Source organism: Atta colombica, unplaced genomic scaffold (assembly GCF_001594045.1).
Source record: "Atta colombica isolate Treedump-2 unplaced genomic scaffold, Acol1.0 scaffold141, whole genome shotgun sequence".
Lineage (NCBI taxonomy): Eukaryota > Metazoa > Arthropoda > Insecta > Hymenoptera > Formicidae > Atta > Atta colombica.
In genome coordinates, this window is record NW_017259230.1 from 2,016,481 (window position 1) to 2,033,555 (window position 17,075).

Below are 17,075 nucleotides of genomic sequence, written 5' to 3' on the forward strand. Positions count from 1 at the left end.
TGAAATCAAAAAGGACCGAAATCCAAACAGATCCGGTAATCGTTACAGTAAAAGAACTGAAACCGAAAAAGGTTAACTTCAGATTATTATCCGAACCAAAATTTTTCGATCCAAGTCTTTATTCAGAATTGATGCTATCTCAGGAATATACCATTCAACATGTAGAGACAATCATGTTAAGAATTATCTTTCGATTTTTATGATTACAATTAAAAAATCTTTCTGCTTAGCACAGTCAATGGCCAGATTTTAACAATTTTAGTCATTATTTTCGTGGAACTTAATGTAATGTATCTTCAGAGCCCTATTATTAGGATATTTAACATCGCATCGCGGACAAGTAGGTCCGATCGCATCCTTTACTACGTAAGTGCTCAGAGTGATTTCCCTGTGGAACGTCTTACTATCGGCCTGATACACTGCGTTGTGCACATTGGTGATATGTCTTATGATAGAATCCTTATTGAAGACGTGACACTGCTTGCACAATTTACAGCTGTACATCACGTTATTGTAGGCCACTTCATAAGTTCCCTCCTTTGGACGTTCGGATGTCGGGAGCGACAATCTCTCATTGCTCACTGCCATTGATGCGTTGCTGGCTTCGGATGTCTTCTTGTGTTTAATTGTAAAATGTTGTCGCAGATTTGATAGACCGGGGAATTTCTTAAAGCAGATGTTGCATGAAAATTTGCCATCCTGAGTCGACATCGGTATACACTCGGGTATTCTTGATCGTTTGTGAACCATTTGCTTATGCTTGTACAGCACGCTCATGTTAGGGAACATTTTCTTGCAAACATGGCACATAACCGGTTTCCTTCTCTCGCCAGCGAAGTCCATGGCGAAAGGCGACAATTTGGTCTGCGAATTATCATTTTCAATGTCTAGTTTCATGCGCTTTGTTCTTGGTTCATCAAATGATGATAATTGACTGCTGTTGTACAAATGTTGCTGCGCACGTTGTTGATTCAACGGATCACTGTGGAAAGTGAGTTTGTGTCGTTGCAAAGATTGATTGCTTGAAAAGACTTTGCGACAGAAGTTGCACAGGAATTGTGTAGCCATCGGTTTTCTAGCCAAAGATTGGAATTTAATTGATGCTACAGCGGTAGCTTTGTGAAGTCTCTTGTGCTTCCATAGAGCCTTCTTCGAACTGTAAGACCTGCCGCATATATCGCAGGAAAACGTTTTTTGTATGTCACTGAGAATAGGATTAGCCTTGTGCCATTGCATATGACATGCTAGAGTTCCCTTATCGGGGAAAATGTTCGTGCAGAGTTCGCATTGAAGCTCATCATTAGAGAAACTCTTCTCTGGTTTGTTGCGAGCGCAGTGGACGTCCCACAAATGGGTCCTTAGTTCTATGACATCATTAAATTTATCATTGCATACTTGACATTGGTAATTCCCTGATGTCTTTGTTAGTGATTGAAGTGGTGGATTAGGGAAGGATTTTCGTGCTCTCGCCGGCCGTTCTGAATTCTCAACAGATTCAACGCTATTTGATTCCTTTTGTGCGTTATTAGATGTATTTTGATCTCCCAGTATAAATCGAGTGCTCAAACGTGAATTGGCGCGATTGTGCCAGCCCCTATGTATTTTTAAAGACGCTTCCTCAACAAAGACTTTGCCGCAGATATCGCAGGCATAACCGGTTTGTGATTTCTGAAGATGAGCAGTACGGAAGTGATAAGTGAAATTCGAATGGAAGACAAAACTCTTGGGGCATTGCGGACACTGCAACATTGTGTTCTTAGAATTGTGCTTGATCTCCATATGAGTATCATACAAATCTTTACGCATAAACATTCGCGAGCAATCGACACAATCATAGATCTTAGTATTTCGATGAGCGATTTTAGCGTGTCGTCGAAGATTAGCGTAACTGGATAGTACCTTACCACATTCGCCACATTCATGATTTTGACCAGGATCCGAGATGCTACTGATATTCACCAAATCTTTCTCAATCCTCACATCCTCATCTAAGCTGCCGAATTCCACGCACGAGACATTGGCGTCCCTTTCGTGTGCGTCTTCGATACCATGATCCTTCATATGGATCTCCAAGGAGCCGGCGCTGCTGAATAAGCTACGACAAATGGCGCACGAATAGATCTTCATTTTAAGATGAAGAGTTCGATGCTCGTTCAGTTCAACCTTCGTAGAGAACTTCTCGGGACAGAGAGGGCAAGGATATTGCTGATTTGATATTCGTGAACTAACTCTTGATTTGACATTTGTTTCACAAGCATTACGTTCCTTCAGTGGCGTTTGAACTGTATTTTGCGAGGTACTGTCATACTGCTCTTGTTGGTTATCTTGTATTGTCGTGCGATGGGTTTCGTAATGAGTTACAAAATCGCTGGGTGATCGGAATTTGGAAAAGCACTCAGAACAAGTAAAATCTTTTTTCTTATGATCGGCTGTAATATGATAATGGAATTTCTTAAACACAAGGAACGTCATGTAACAATGTACGCACTTGTACAATATTCTGTTGTCTGGGTCCAATCGCGCACATATTTCTCTATGCTTGATCATATTGGGCCGATATCGGTAGATCATGCCACATAGATCGCAGGCATGATTGTGCTTTGGATCGCCATTCTTATAAGGTCCGCTCTTATGTAGAGTGCTGTTTTTCGAGGATGGCAACGGCGCCATCGGCTTCAGTTTAGGCGGGGCTCGCGTTGACGATGACATCATCTCCTCGTACTGCTTATCAGAATGCTTCGACAAATGACTGAGTAACTCCTTTCTACCTTGCATTGAACGCAAGCACATGTTACATGTAAAATATCGCTCGCTACCGTGTTTCGGTACAACTAAGGCAATTTTCATGGCGCATTCGAAGGAAGCTCCGCAATGCAACTGATACATTGATCGATCTGGAAATTCTGTCAAACAAGCAATACATGTGTACGGTCTTAGATCCGGCATATGTTGACGTATATGAGAAAGAGTGCTACGTCGATCGTTAAACGTCTGCTCGCAAGAGTAGCAAGAAAAAGTTTTCAGTTGACTAATAATGTCCTGTTGAACTTGCGTTAGCGGCGAATCCTTCTCCATACTGATCAATTCATCTTCTAGATCCTCTATCATCTCTTCGTCGTCGTTCCGCATCTCTGAATTTCCAATGCCATTTTCTTTACTGTGAAATCTCTTCATGTGTTTCATGTACGAGTATTTAGAATGCAAAAATATCTGGCAGTGCGTGCACTTCTGCTTAAAAACACGCGTTCCTCTGAAGTGAGTATGAGGACCGCGTCTGAATTTCTTCTTAGGCGATGCGCCAGCCGCATTAGACTTTTGCGTGGAATCAGCCTCCATGACAGTGTCCTCTGCCTCATCGACTGCCATGGCATTCAATTCACTGCTATTCGATTCTATTTCTATGGTACCATCGGTATCGTCTTCATCTTGCGGTTCGTTTTTAATGGAACACAGAATTATAGAATCTTGCTGATCCGCTTGATTGTTTTCCTTATCAGTTTTCTTTTCCATTGCGGACGAGATTGATTCGGGGTCTTTGTTAGTATCATTCTCAGCATCATTAACATCGCTGTTATCTATTACATCTTGTACTTTTTCATTATTAGATTCATTGTTTTTCACTGTTTGAACTGGTAGATGCTAAAAAACAGATATATTTATATAGAAAAATATTTTTTATTATAATAAATTTTTCCAAATAAAAAAATTATTATACTTACTGGTTGTTCTAAGTTAGTAGAGGTCTCCTCAATAATTTCTATATTATTCATGGTCTTCTTGACAATTTTTATATCATTGATGATCTTTTCAACAACTTCTACATTATTGGTAGTTTTCTCGATTACTTCATTATTGACTGTCTCCTTGATAACTTCTACATTATTGACAGTCTCCTCGATAATTTCTACACTATTTTCGTAATCTATGTCCATTGGTTCATTTTTGATCTTAATAACCTGTACAAATTAAGAAAACGTGAGAACAATAGCGAATTCGATTGGAAGCACTAGTGCGCACTAGTGCATATTAAAGCCATTGTACACTAAATTGTAATTTAATTTAATTATAAAAAGGAAATACAAATATTTTGAATTATGAAATACATATTTTACCTAATAGCACAATAAAATGTATTAAGTATTTCACGATTTAATTTATTTCTGTGTTTGTTTCATATCTTCACGTTATTTTGTGTGTGCAATGACTTTAATGTGCACCAGTGTGCACTGAGTCCAATCAAATTCGCTAAGTAATAAATGTGTGTGTGTGTGTGTGTTTTGAGGGTTATTTTCAGTATCAAAACAAGTTATATGATCAAAATTGATGGACAGTGAAAAGTGCTTAAAAATGATGTAGCATTGTGCATATGGTATTCAATTGTTTGATCTGATGCTGGATGTTGAATAAATCCATTCAAAAGAAAATTAAGAATATTAATCTAATTGAAACACTTTATTTCATGTAAGGAAGAACTCTGGTTGATTCTTTTATGATTATGCGTCAAGCTTTATGCAAAAAAACTGTACTTTCACTCTTAACGTTTGAGTCTTGTATTGCATTCGACAAATTTTTCAAGTTTTGTTGATTAGCTGCAGGATAAAGAAGTTCTTTAGTTTCTAAAAATCTATCTTATAGCTAATCAATACGCTCGAAAAAATCATATATGAAATATTAGTCTGTTAATTAGCTGCGGAACAAAGAGATTCTTAGATTAATTTGTCCTGTAGCTAATCAACAGGCTTGAAAAATTTATCATACAAGTGCAATATCAGATTGCAAATTCAGATGTTAAAAGTCAGAGTACAAATTTTTGCATAAAACACAATGCATAAAAGAAGTAAAATTTTCATTTCATGAAAAGAACTTTGATTTTTTTATGCTTGTGTATTGTATGTATATATTATACAAAATGTATATATTATACAAAAGTCTATGCTAGTGATAAAAATTCATCATTTTTCTCGGATTCTCAAAGGTCGATTATTCTGGGAATACAATTATTAATCGATTGCTGAGACTCCTGATTCTTACTGAATTGATTTTTTTCTTCTTTTTTAGAGAATCAATTCTTTTTTATAGCATAGAATCAATTGGCCATTCTAGTGACAATCCAATATGTAGTGATAAATATGATAATATGTAGTGAAAAAAAAAATGGTGAAAAAAGAATCAATTTTTGAGAACTGAGTATGGATTATGTAATTTTTTTTCTAAAGCGGAAACATGAAAAGTGAAACTATGTACATTTTATATATGTACAGGCAATATTCATAGTTGGTTCTTATTGGTTCGTGACTTTTTAAGACTGTACTTAAGACAGTCTTAAAATAATATAAGATATTATATCAGGTCTGTTTTTTGTGAACTGTGTACATTTTTGAAACTTAAAATGAGATAAATATATGTTTGATATTTGTCGAAAGCGAGAAAGAGAGTTCTAACAGTCTAATCCAGGAACAGAAAATAGACCAAAGGAATATGTACATTGGCCTATGTACATACATATACACACAATATAAAAAATATTCACTTTTCACATTCACCGCCCTAAAGAAAGTTACATGATCGATACCCTTATTTTTTTCGTATCGATCCTGAAAAATCAATTCGAAGGGGTAGAAAAGGGGACGATTCTTCAGAATTGATTCTTGCATATTTGTTCATCACTGATCTATAGGTCTGTTCTTTTCAGCTGAAGTTCTTATACGGTTCATCTTTTTTTCTTTTCTCTTCACGTCAGAGAGAAGAACAGGCTTTATGCTTCCGCTCTAAGTATCAAAATTGAGATCACTCTGACATTATTTTCAGCGTTTCATCTTAAGAGGCATCTTAATAGTACAATAAAAATGACTTAACTATTGTATTCTAATAAATTTTAAAATACAACATACCGTAGGATTCGACTGCAATTGATGTGCCAGCCATTCTTGTAGTTTGTCCTGGGAACGCAAACACGATTCCTTGTAGGTATACCATTGATTAACGTTTTTCACACAATTTGTGCATACCCACGTGGACAGCTTATCGGTTGTTGAAATCTAAAATATTGAGCATATTCATGATCAAATAAAAATCTCGACAAAAATTTCAGATTACAAAAAAATTGTATATAAAACTAAGTTTATTCTATAATTTTCTTGTTTTATGTTCTTGGAATTTGGAAATTTGTACTTGTATTTCACTTCAAATGCACAAAATATAAAATTTAAAAAAGTAAATGTTTGGAAACCTTAGGTGAAATATATTTTTTGCTTCTAATAATTAGAAAACTGATGCATATGTCCATTCTTCAACAATATTTAAACATAAGAATCTTATTGGACTGTTCATGTAAAAAATCTATTGGGTATTAAATGCTCAGCAGTCGGCAACTACTAATCGCAACGGCAACACTAGACGTGTGTTTAAAAACACACATTTTAACCTTTGTTTTGAGCCGAAAAAGATTGAAATCGGTGAAGTGGATCAAACGTTATTTTATTTTGAAAATGGAAATAAATAAGGAAAAAAATCGCTACATTTTGCAGTATCACTACGATAAAGGCAAGAATGCTGCACAGACTTGTGAAAAAATTTGCGCTATTTATGGTGAAGATACTCTATCAAAATTAGCAGCACGGAATGATTCGCTCGTTTTCATACTGGAAATTTTGATATGAAAGATGAACCTCGCTCCGGTCGACCAATCACTGAAAAGTACGATGAAATCATGGTAAAAGTCGAGCGTGATAAGCATGTGAGCACTGTGGAGATTGCCAGGGAACTAGGCATCGACCACAAAACAGTTTTAAATCATTTATACAAAGCTGGATACAAAAAGAAGCTTGATGTTTGGGTTCCTCATGAGTTGAGTGTTAGGAACATGATGGACCGAATTAACATTTGTGATACGCTACTGAAACGGAATGAAATTGAACCATTTCTGAAGAGAATGAAAACTGGTGATGAAAAATGGATTACCTATGACAATCCAACTAGAAAAAGATCGTGGATAGAAAGAAAAGAGAGAAGGCGCAAGCAATCGCAAAACCTGGATTGACGAGAAAGAAGGTGATGTTGTGTATGTGGTGGGACTGGAAGGGAATCGTTCACTATGAGCTGTTATCGTCCAATCAAACAATTAATTCCGAACTCTACTGTGAACAACTGCAGAGATTACAACAAGCAATTGAGAGGAAGCGGCCAGAATTAATCAATAGGAGAGGTATCGTCTTCCATCACGACAACGCTCGATCACACACATCTTTGATGACTGGGCAAAAATTGCGAGAGCTTGGTTGGGAAGTTTTAATACATCCATCGTATAGTCCTCACATAGCACTCTCAGACTATCATTTGTTTAGGTCTCTGCAGAAGTCTCTTAATGATGTAAAGCTAGCTTCAAAAGAGGCCTGTGAAAATCACTTGAAGCAGTTTTTCGATCAGAAACCACAGAAGTTCTATCGCGATGGAATTATGGCTCTGCCCCAAAAATGGCAAAATATTATAGAAAATAATGGAGCATATTTGATTTAAATAAATTGATTTCAATACTCTAAGAAAAACACTTTAATTTTACTAAAAAATCGCCACGAACTTTTTTCTATACCCAATATACCTATTTAATTTAAATTTTGAATTAGATAATTTCCTGATTTTATACAATTTATATTTAAAATATTTACTAATACTGTTTTAAAGTTTTGTCTATCTATAAGTTAAAAGCATCAGTCTAATAATCAGCCAAAAATAGCTAATATCAGCCAATATTACTAAAAAATTTTGATGATATTAGCTCATGAAATCAATTGCAAAAAAATAAAACAATTTGATTTATAATAGCTGCATTCGGCAGAGAAAGCAGTTTCGCAGCTGTAAAATTCTTCATTGTGATTGATTTATATATTTAAATCCATAAGGAACTAAAAGTAAGAATCAATCATATTGAAGAATTTTATAATATTTGCAAAGTTGCTTTCTTTGTTGAACGCAGCCATTGGTTTTATGCAGCAAAATGACCATATTTTGCAATGTTAGGTCAATAACTTTGAAATGAATAAGTGGATCTAAATAAACTTATAAATATTTATTGTTGTTTTATTAACAAGGTTCAACCATACACTAGTGTGAATTCGCACCACGAAAATTTTCAATTTGCTGACAGTTGCACATAAACAGTTGCTGCAGCTTATCTTCACTATGTTAAATATGCTTTTTCATTAAATTTGAGTAATATCATTGGATTTATGAGAAAATTATACTTCAGAAAAGAGTGGTTTTAAAAAAATTTCTGTTTTAATTCTCAAGAGAGACTTGCAATTAAAAATATCAAACCTCCAATTCACACCTGTGTATCATCAATAAACATCTCAAAGGAGGTTTGAAGATTAATAAATATATAAAATTTAATTCCCTTAATATTACTTCCTCATCAAATTATGATTTTACATAAGATTTTTAAACTAATAAGAGAATTGTACTTAAATTTTATATAAATACTCAGACATAAAAATAGAACAATCCGTATAATTCTTGTTAAATTCCTAATATTTTGAAAATAGGTATTCAATAAATTCGTTGCAAATTAAAATCCTTAACTTTGGATCGTTTCAGTAAATGTATTCCGAATTTTGTCATAAGTCTCCGAACATATGAAAAACAATTTTTAACATTTTTGTTAAATTCCTAATATTTAAAAAATCAGTATTAAACATTCTTATAATACAATGCTCACTCTGAAATCGTTTCTATCAACTGATATTGTTTAACAATTCTTTTATATCCTAACATATATCACTTCTTCCAAACTTTAAACACTTAATTAAGCGACGTATACAAGAGAGCACTTAAAATGTTTTATTCGCAATGAGATAGACGCTATCATTACGCTTCATCGCAAAAGAAGGCAGGAGATTAAAAGAGATGAGACACGAGTAATGCGATTGGGAGGAGCAGCCCGATTGCATGATTCTCGATTCTGAATCGACATTTATGTAGACATAACCTCAAAACGCGTCGCGAAGTGGCATACTTCGGCGAGGCTTTGTCGCACTCGGTTGCAGAATGATCGTAACTTCCGCGTCAGGAAATCCCGTTGACTCCTATGGAAAAAGAATGGAAGTCGCACAAGATACGCACCTGAATCGACAGGCAGGCCTGAATCTTAGCAACCAGCGACACGCTGGACGACTCCTCTTTCTCCTGCGTTCCAAACACCGAAGCTCTAGGTCCATCCGTGGAAAGGCACAGTCTGCAGACATTCGCCACGTTCTCGATCGCTTCCTCGTTTTCAATCTCCACCACGTTCTCGTCCATTGTAGACTACGCTAATACGGCGCGGGACGACACCACAATTAGGACGCCGTCGCCGACGCCGACGCCACGTACCCGTCTTTCAAAGATTCCCAGGTTAGGGACACGTTGTGTTTGCAGCGTATACGCTATGCCGTATACGCTAACGGAATATTAGAATTAGAAATGGCTCCGGACGCCGGACCGGAACTGGACTAACTGGAGAGGGCAGAGGCAAGCGAGCGAGCACCGTTTCCGTGCGTCCAACTTGCCGATAATGCGCCAAGATGGCGTGATCAGATCGCTTGGCTTGGCGAACCTTGCGCTCAGAGATGTCCGATCAGATCCAGGGGCCTTAGGCTAATATTTCATTTATCGTATAACGAAAAATATGTTCATCGTGTGTAATTGAGAAACAGTTCTTCTAGAAATCCATTATCTTGTAATCAATCAATACACTCGAAAATTTTGTTGTATGATAAATAAATATTAGATTAGTATTACTTTTGTCGTACAACAACAAAAATTTTTCATAATTATAAGAAGCACTATGGGCAACAATGGCCGCGTTTACCAGAGAAAACAACTTTGCAACTGTTGTAAAATCTGTTGTAACATCTTTACTATGATTGGTTCTTGCTTTTAGTTTCTTACAGATCTAAATGTATAAACCAATCATATTAAAGAATTTTATAACAGTTTCAAAGCTGCTTTATCTGCTGAACGCAGCTATTGGAACACAAGTCTGTCGAGATTGATCACATGATCAATGATATACATTACGCATGCGTATGCTGCTCCGATCGAAGAGATTTTTCGTTGACTTCTCATCCATAAGATCTGTTCTTTTTAACTAAAGTTTTTCCATGGTTCATTTTTTTTTCTTTTCTCTCCATGTTGGAGAGAAAAAGAACAGACTCACAAAATAGATCTAGCATAAACCTATGGTAGAAGTAAATCTGACAAACCAGTGAGAGTGAGTGAGAGCAAAACAACAGTGAAAAATCTCTATTCTTCTCCATTACTGTCAATATGCGTGTAAGAGAAGGATAGAGGTTCACCAATGTTTTGTATCTTTCACCGTTCTATCGGCTTCATTCTATCATAAGAGAGAATCCTGCATCTATTTTATATAAATTTATTGTTCAACATATACTTTCTCTCTCTTTCTTTCTGATCTGATCTGCATGGTCATTTAGCTTTGATTGTACCCACGGATCCGAGCACACACAGATATTCACATGCATTTACACTCAATATACACACTAAATGATCGCACAATCAACATTGAGAAAAAAAGAAAATGAGATGCACTCTAAAAATACTAAGAGAAAATGAAAATAACTTCGACCAAATTTCAATTATAATTTAATCGCCTATTAAGATAATTAAAATTTAAATCGAGGTCACCTAAGAATTGTACACATGTTTAATGAAATAGATGGAACAAGATAGCGGAAATTAAAGCTTATTTTTTATATATTTTTTATTTATATAATTAAGGTCCGATTGCACCAATGTTTAATTTTAAGCGAGGCTTAAAATTCTCTCCTTTTCTGACTCTCTATCGGCTTAAAAAAAAAAGAGATTTTTAAGCTTCGCTTAAGTCAAAGTAACATTGGTGCAATCAGGTCTAAATATATTATAAATATATTATAAATATATAATTAAATAAAAAATAAGAAATCCGCGCGCGGCGAATCTCGTATAGATCTTCCGGCACAGATTGCTTTATACCTCTTGCGTATCATTTCTTTACTTTCCCCTAGACATGAATGCTTGGAATATAATTACTTAATTGCATGATTATAACTGAGATCAAAAAATACAAAAACTGCTAAGACTGTAATAAATTTACTTTACTAATAATTCATGGAAGTTTTTTGCAATCCGTTATCTATCTTCTAAGAAATTGCAGAAAGATATCATTCATATTTTGTTTTTATTAAAAATAATCGCTTGAGGAAATGTCTGTATTTTTTAATCAAACACAAAATATTTCTGTTTTCCGCATAGTAGATAAATAAATTCGACGATTCTGTTTTTATTCAAGTTCAAATCGAAAAAAACAATTAATTCGTGAAAATTGTGATGACCGGGAGACAAAATGGGAATATTAAAAAGGTATATATTGTATATTTGGTCGACTTTTATTTCATATATTCCTTCTGATATATATTTGATACACGAAATTGTCATTTGTACACTGCAGGTAAAACAGATTGCACGTCATATACATCAGGATGTATAACATACGTGATATAATCTTTCAATCTAAACCGACTCTAAATTCCCGGATTTCCGTTTACTATAAAATTAACATCCGTACGTCTTTGGTATTTTCCAATAATTCTATCGCAAAATAGAGGCTTAGAAAAATTAAGAGTCATTAAACTTCTTCGCAATAACATCGGTAGAACTTTATTAAACAGTATTAAGCTTATTGACTCTTCAACAGACAGCGATCCTCAACTTTGCTTAGAACTCTGACATCATAACGATCGATAAATTTCCTGATTCCTTTGTTGTCACGGATAACCATTTTCCCTTCGATCAATTGGTATTAGTATTTCTCTCTAATATTACATAAATATCAGTTTGTCGATTATAAAACATGCTCATAAGCTTAATAGCGAACATAAAATGTACTTCACAGATTTCTATAGACTGTCTAAATCGCCAACAGTCTCGCGGTTTGTCAACAAGTCGATTCAAAGACAAACGATATCTGGTGAAATAGTATTGGGATAAACTTTTCTTATTATTCTAAAAAAATTATTCTAAAAAAAAGATTTGGTTCAATGCTGACGATTGGATTCGTTAAAAATAATTGCTATCCCTCTTCTTGTTTATCTTATTTTCGTCTTTCAGAACTAGCAGTTATCAGAATAGTATTCGTATAGAAGTCTGTGACGTATTCTCATCAAAGGCTACAAAGAAGAAAAAAACGAAAGAAGAGAGGAGGATGTAATCATAGGAAAACTTGAGTGTATTCGTGTGCCACATCTGTTCGATGGTGGCTGCGAATCGTTTTCTCAACATTCTTCCTACAAGATGTGACTTCTCTTTGTCTCTCTCTCTCTTTTTTCTCTATCTCTTTCGACACGCGCTACTTCGCAACTACTTGATACGTCGACTAAACTTGCATTGACATTTTGTTCGCTCACGCAGGCACCGCGAAAGAAACAACCGCGTCGAGCTATAACTCGTAATAAGCACATTGTATGCAAATCGAAGATTATTCGCGCTCCTTTGTTGCGAATAGCAAACGCTAATGGAGCATAACGTAACGAACGATTACGGAATCGGTGTACGACAATCGATATTACAACTTATGCTCAACAATCGTTTAATGATCGCTTTGAGTGCTTAATGATATATATATATATATATATATATATCATGTGTGTGTGTGTGTGTGTGTGTGTGTGTGTGTGTGTGTGTGTGTGTGTGTGTGCGCATATATACGCGGATGTAGCGTACATGAAATTAGAACCATCAAGCTAAAGCCTTATCTACGGGAGTATCCTGCGTGTGAAACTCTTTCTATCTTAAAACTATTCACATTAATATACAATGTGTGCGAGTAATCATTGACACATGTTTACTTATGGTTAATGAGAACGCCATGTTCTCTCTGACGCTATGCTAAAAAACAATTCAATTCTTTGACCTTGATTCTTTTAAAAGCGTAAACGATTTCGTACTCATCGAGCCTTTGATATCACATATGCGGTTTATGTTAATATTCATGACTTTTTGTTGAACGAAATAATTTCTTGTGTTTCCCGAATATCTTGACCACTGGATACACACTGTGGTTTCGATTCACCCGATGAACTTGAATCGCTTCGCCTGCATTGTGGTTTATTCGCAAAATTACTCTATGAATCGAGTATAAAATTTACATCGTCTCGCAACGAATGTTATACCGATGTTTTCTTTCAAGCGGAAATCAAATGAATGCCTGGCTCACAATGGCAATTTCGCGCCATATCTCCTCGCGACCAACGCGGTTCCAGTTCGCGTTCTCTTAATTAACGTAAAAAAAGAAAGCAGTTCAAGTTGTCAGGCAGCTGGAGTTGAAGCAGGAGCTTCGTTGCGATTGCTGACGCACGTAGTCCTGAACGTTGAATTTCGTCTCATCAGGATTGTCGCTTTTTCTAGCCTTTAATTCCCTGAAAACAAGCGGTATCGTTTAGTTCCATCAATTTTATCCAGCTCTAATCTTCCTTTTATAAATACATGAAACATTTTCTAAGCTCAAATAACTTTTATTTTAAAATCGTCCATCTTTTATTTGTTTTTGAGTTTAAAAACTTCCAATTTCAAAGATACATGAAAAAAATTGAAGTTAAAAAAAACGTTGACGTGAAATTGATTAAAAATCAGTGCAGTTTCAAGCATTGTTTGTTCAAGCATTGTTTATTCAAGCATTGTTCGTTCACACTATATGTAGATTCGATTTTGTCGAGACCGTACCGAGCAACAGCGAGAAATGCCAATTCGACATTGAGGCCAGTCTTGGCAGACGTTTCCATGAACGGCACTTTGTACTCCTGCGCTAATCGCTCGCCGTCTTCCCGCTTAACGGCACGCTCCGTCCCACAGTCAGACTTGTTACCTATGATTTAATACAGCGACGAGAAGATAAATTATCATAAAATATCACCAACTTTTTCACGATAAAGTTAACAGCATTCTCAATCGTTGCGATCTCGACTGCCTATGAGCAAAAAAAAGTCAATTTACGTGAGGCAGAAATCCACACGAAATATATTCGGAATATTGGATTTGGAATTGAAAATTGAAAATTACACATAAAACTACGAATGATCGATAATATTCATATTCTTTTTGTACTTATAACGAATGCATTTTCTGGCCGAATGTGAGTTCGTAAAGATTGATCTTAATTGCTTTCCGAAGCAGTCCAAATTGCATTAAACAGAAACGCTACTAGTTGAACTCGATCCTTCCAGAAACCTGGATTGTTATATATATATATATATATATATATATATAGTTGTAAATTTTTTATTTAAATTGGATTCGATAACTGGATGTATATATCTGCTTGGGACGAGCTGACCGATAAAATTAAATCTGGGTCATCGCTCTCCTGAATTCTTATCTCCGCGCGCTAAACCATTACTGCGGTCCTTATTTCTGGCGTTTAACCTCCCGGCGATCGACCATTCCAAGTGGGCAGATCTATCGTATCATCACGGGAACCATAAATATAAACGCAACTTACCCAGCAGCATGATGACGACATCCTCGTTCGCGTGTTCCCGGATTTCGCTTAGCCAAGCCCTGATGTTGTCATAACTCGTCTTATTCGTCACGTCGTACAGCAGCAAAAGTGCTGGAACAACACAGTCTTGTGAATTGCCTTTTTTTTATCGACTACCTAATCGACTTTACGTCATGCGACGGTCAGAAACTTTTTATGAGTAAAAAGTATGTAAATGCATTCATTTACATCTTATACATATGAAACTATATTAAACGGTAATCGAATTCACAATGCCAAAATTATAATCTGTATTAGATCACGATTTTCTCTCAATTTTGAACATTATCCTGAAACAAATCTTATTACACAGTAACGCACATTCCTTCTCATGAAAAAATCAAAGAGATTCTGAAAATAGATGAAAAAAAACCTGTATCTCGGCGTTTTACTAGTCGTTAAGTAACATTTTTTATGCAGCCATTTATCGTATTTGCTTCATATTGGCTTTTTACAATTGTTTTAAATTATATAATAATTTTTTAAAATAAATAATTGACGTTTTTGCATGTAAAATTATGCGACGAGTTCGAATAAAAAAAAAAAAACTAAGAATTATTTTTTTTCATATATTTTCAAATTTTCTCATCGCATAATTTCACATGCAAAAACGTAAATTTATTTATGTTATTTATTTTAAAAAATTATTATATAATTTAAAACAATTGTAAAAAGCCAATATGAAGCAAATGATAAATAGCTGCATAAAAAACGTTAATGACTTGATCTGATAAAACGCCAAGATGAGTATTTTTTTTACATCTACTTCCAGAATCTCTTTAATTTTTTCATGAGAGGAAAAATCGATCTTTGTCGTACTCTGTTAACATTACATTTAAAATCTTTAGATATATTGACTATTTAATTATTTTTTAATTATTTTATATTTAATTATTTTAAACTAATATAGTTATTTAAAACGTTTTACGAATTACAAAATCAATTGACTTTCGAACTTTGGACGTTTCGATTCCGCGTGATTTCAATGATTTAATCTTCTAAATGAGTGTTTAATTATTATCGAATTCACTCAACTGGAAGGATTACTTTCGAAGTTGAGATGCGACGCAGCGTTATTGTCATAACAACTTCAAAACTCAGACGGATAAACAATGAGATTTCTCCTTCAGACTCTGTATTACTTTTCCGTTATCTGTATAAGTAAATCGAATCTGGCACCTGGCCAAAATTGGCGGAGTAACAAAATCGAGAACAGGCTAGGATTCGAATTAGCAAGTTACGAATGGTTCATGCATTGTAAAGTTGAGTTCGCCGTAAGTGATAGTGGTAACATCCCAAATTGATTATCCTAAACCCGAAAACGGACCAGATTCGTCGTCTCGGTTCGTGTGAACAACAAAGTCGGGACGAGCAATTAAGATTTCCCCCGAGACGCACCAATGTAATGCTTTTGTTCTACGCCGTACATTGGAAAGTTCATTGTTATATGCAGAAAACGTCTCTAATTCCCAGTCCCAAAACCAATTTTGTATAGATAGATCCTTGAAAAACAGGAAAGAATATATCTAAAAAAAAACTCAAATTCTAAAGCACGAAGTTATATCCATTAATTTTTACACTCTTCGTATACAATCTTAACATTTTTAAACACTCGAAAATTAATTCCAAAATTAATTCCGAAAATTAATAGACATTAATTAATTACACATGAAATTAAATAACAATAATAATTCAAATGGTTGAAAGTTTATTTAAAATTAAACATATTTAAAAAAAAACAGGATCAAATTATTTTCTTATTATGGAAAAGTCAATTTTAAATCAATGGATTTGCAAATTAAGAAAAGTTTAGAATCTGAAACTCCTTGCATAATGGATAATCAATAATAATATTCGGAAAATTTCATATTTCGTAATTGTAAGAGAAAAGCTCCCCTATTAAACCAAGCGCGCATTAAACATCTGACGCTCCAAAGCGTCATATCTCTCGCCAAGAGAGATGTTTCTCATTAATTTCCGTTGTGTAAAACGAGGAGCTAGTAAAACATATGCACAGCTTCGAGACCGGTGGCATTTACAACCCGATAATTAAATTGTTACGAGACATTGCGAAATACGTGGAAAATCTTTGTTAACGATATCGTATTTATCAATGTCGCAAAGCTGTGACAAACATGTTTCTAATTAAGAATATCATCGCGTCAATTTTATATCAATCTGGTAACTAATTTGGAGATGTTATGTATGTGTATGTATATACACGCTCATTTATTACAATAATGACACAATTCAGAAAACAAAAACAGAAAACAAAGGTTTCCTGAAAATGAGTTTTAAATCATTAAAATATTGAATATTAATTTTAATATATAATTTTGGTACATAACTACTAAATGTAGAGAAATAAAAGTATGTTCTTTTAAAATATCTTTTTTTCCTTTTTTTCTCTATATTTTCATACTTTTTTTTGTAATGAATTTAAAAATGTCCATTTTCAAGTTATTTATTGTTGTAATAAATGAACAATATATATATATATATATATATA

General features: G+C 34.6%; 2 protein-coding genes across 2 annotated transcripts in view; both read right to left on the reverse strand.

The window, feature by feature from the left end:
- Positions 1-247: 247 nt before the first annotated feature.
- On the reverse strand, positions 248-9,467 carry LOC108684961 (zinc finger protein 845-like). Its single transcript, XM_018189532.1, has 4 exons — positions 9,118-9,467; positions 5,892-6,038; positions 3,720-3,956; positions 248-3,639 (listed from the first exon to the last, which is right to left on the reverse strand). The coding sequence occupies exons 1-4, from the start codon at positions 9,292-9,294 to the stop codon at positions 259-261; spliced, it is 3,942 nt and encodes a 1,313-aa protein (XP_018045021.1). The 5' UTR covers positions 9,295-9,467; the 3' UTR covers positions 248-258.
- A 3,233-nt stretch (positions 9,468-12,700) lies between these two features.
- Positions 12,701-17,075, reverse strand: part of LOC108684885 (ras-related protein Rab-37) — an 86,868-nt gene continuing 82,493 nt past the window's right edge. The window contains exons 6-8 of the mRNA XM_018189414.1: positions 14,528-14,638; positions 13,753-13,894; positions 12,701-13,448 (exon numbers count right to left, since the gene is read on the reverse strand). Of these exons, the coding sequence (XP_018044903.1) occupies positions 13,331-13,448; positions 13,753-13,894; positions 14,528-14,638 (371 nt within the window). The 3' untranslated portion in view covers positions 12,701-13,330. The remainder of the gene's footprint in view (positions 13,449-13,752; positions 13,895-14,527; positions 14,639-17,075) is intronic.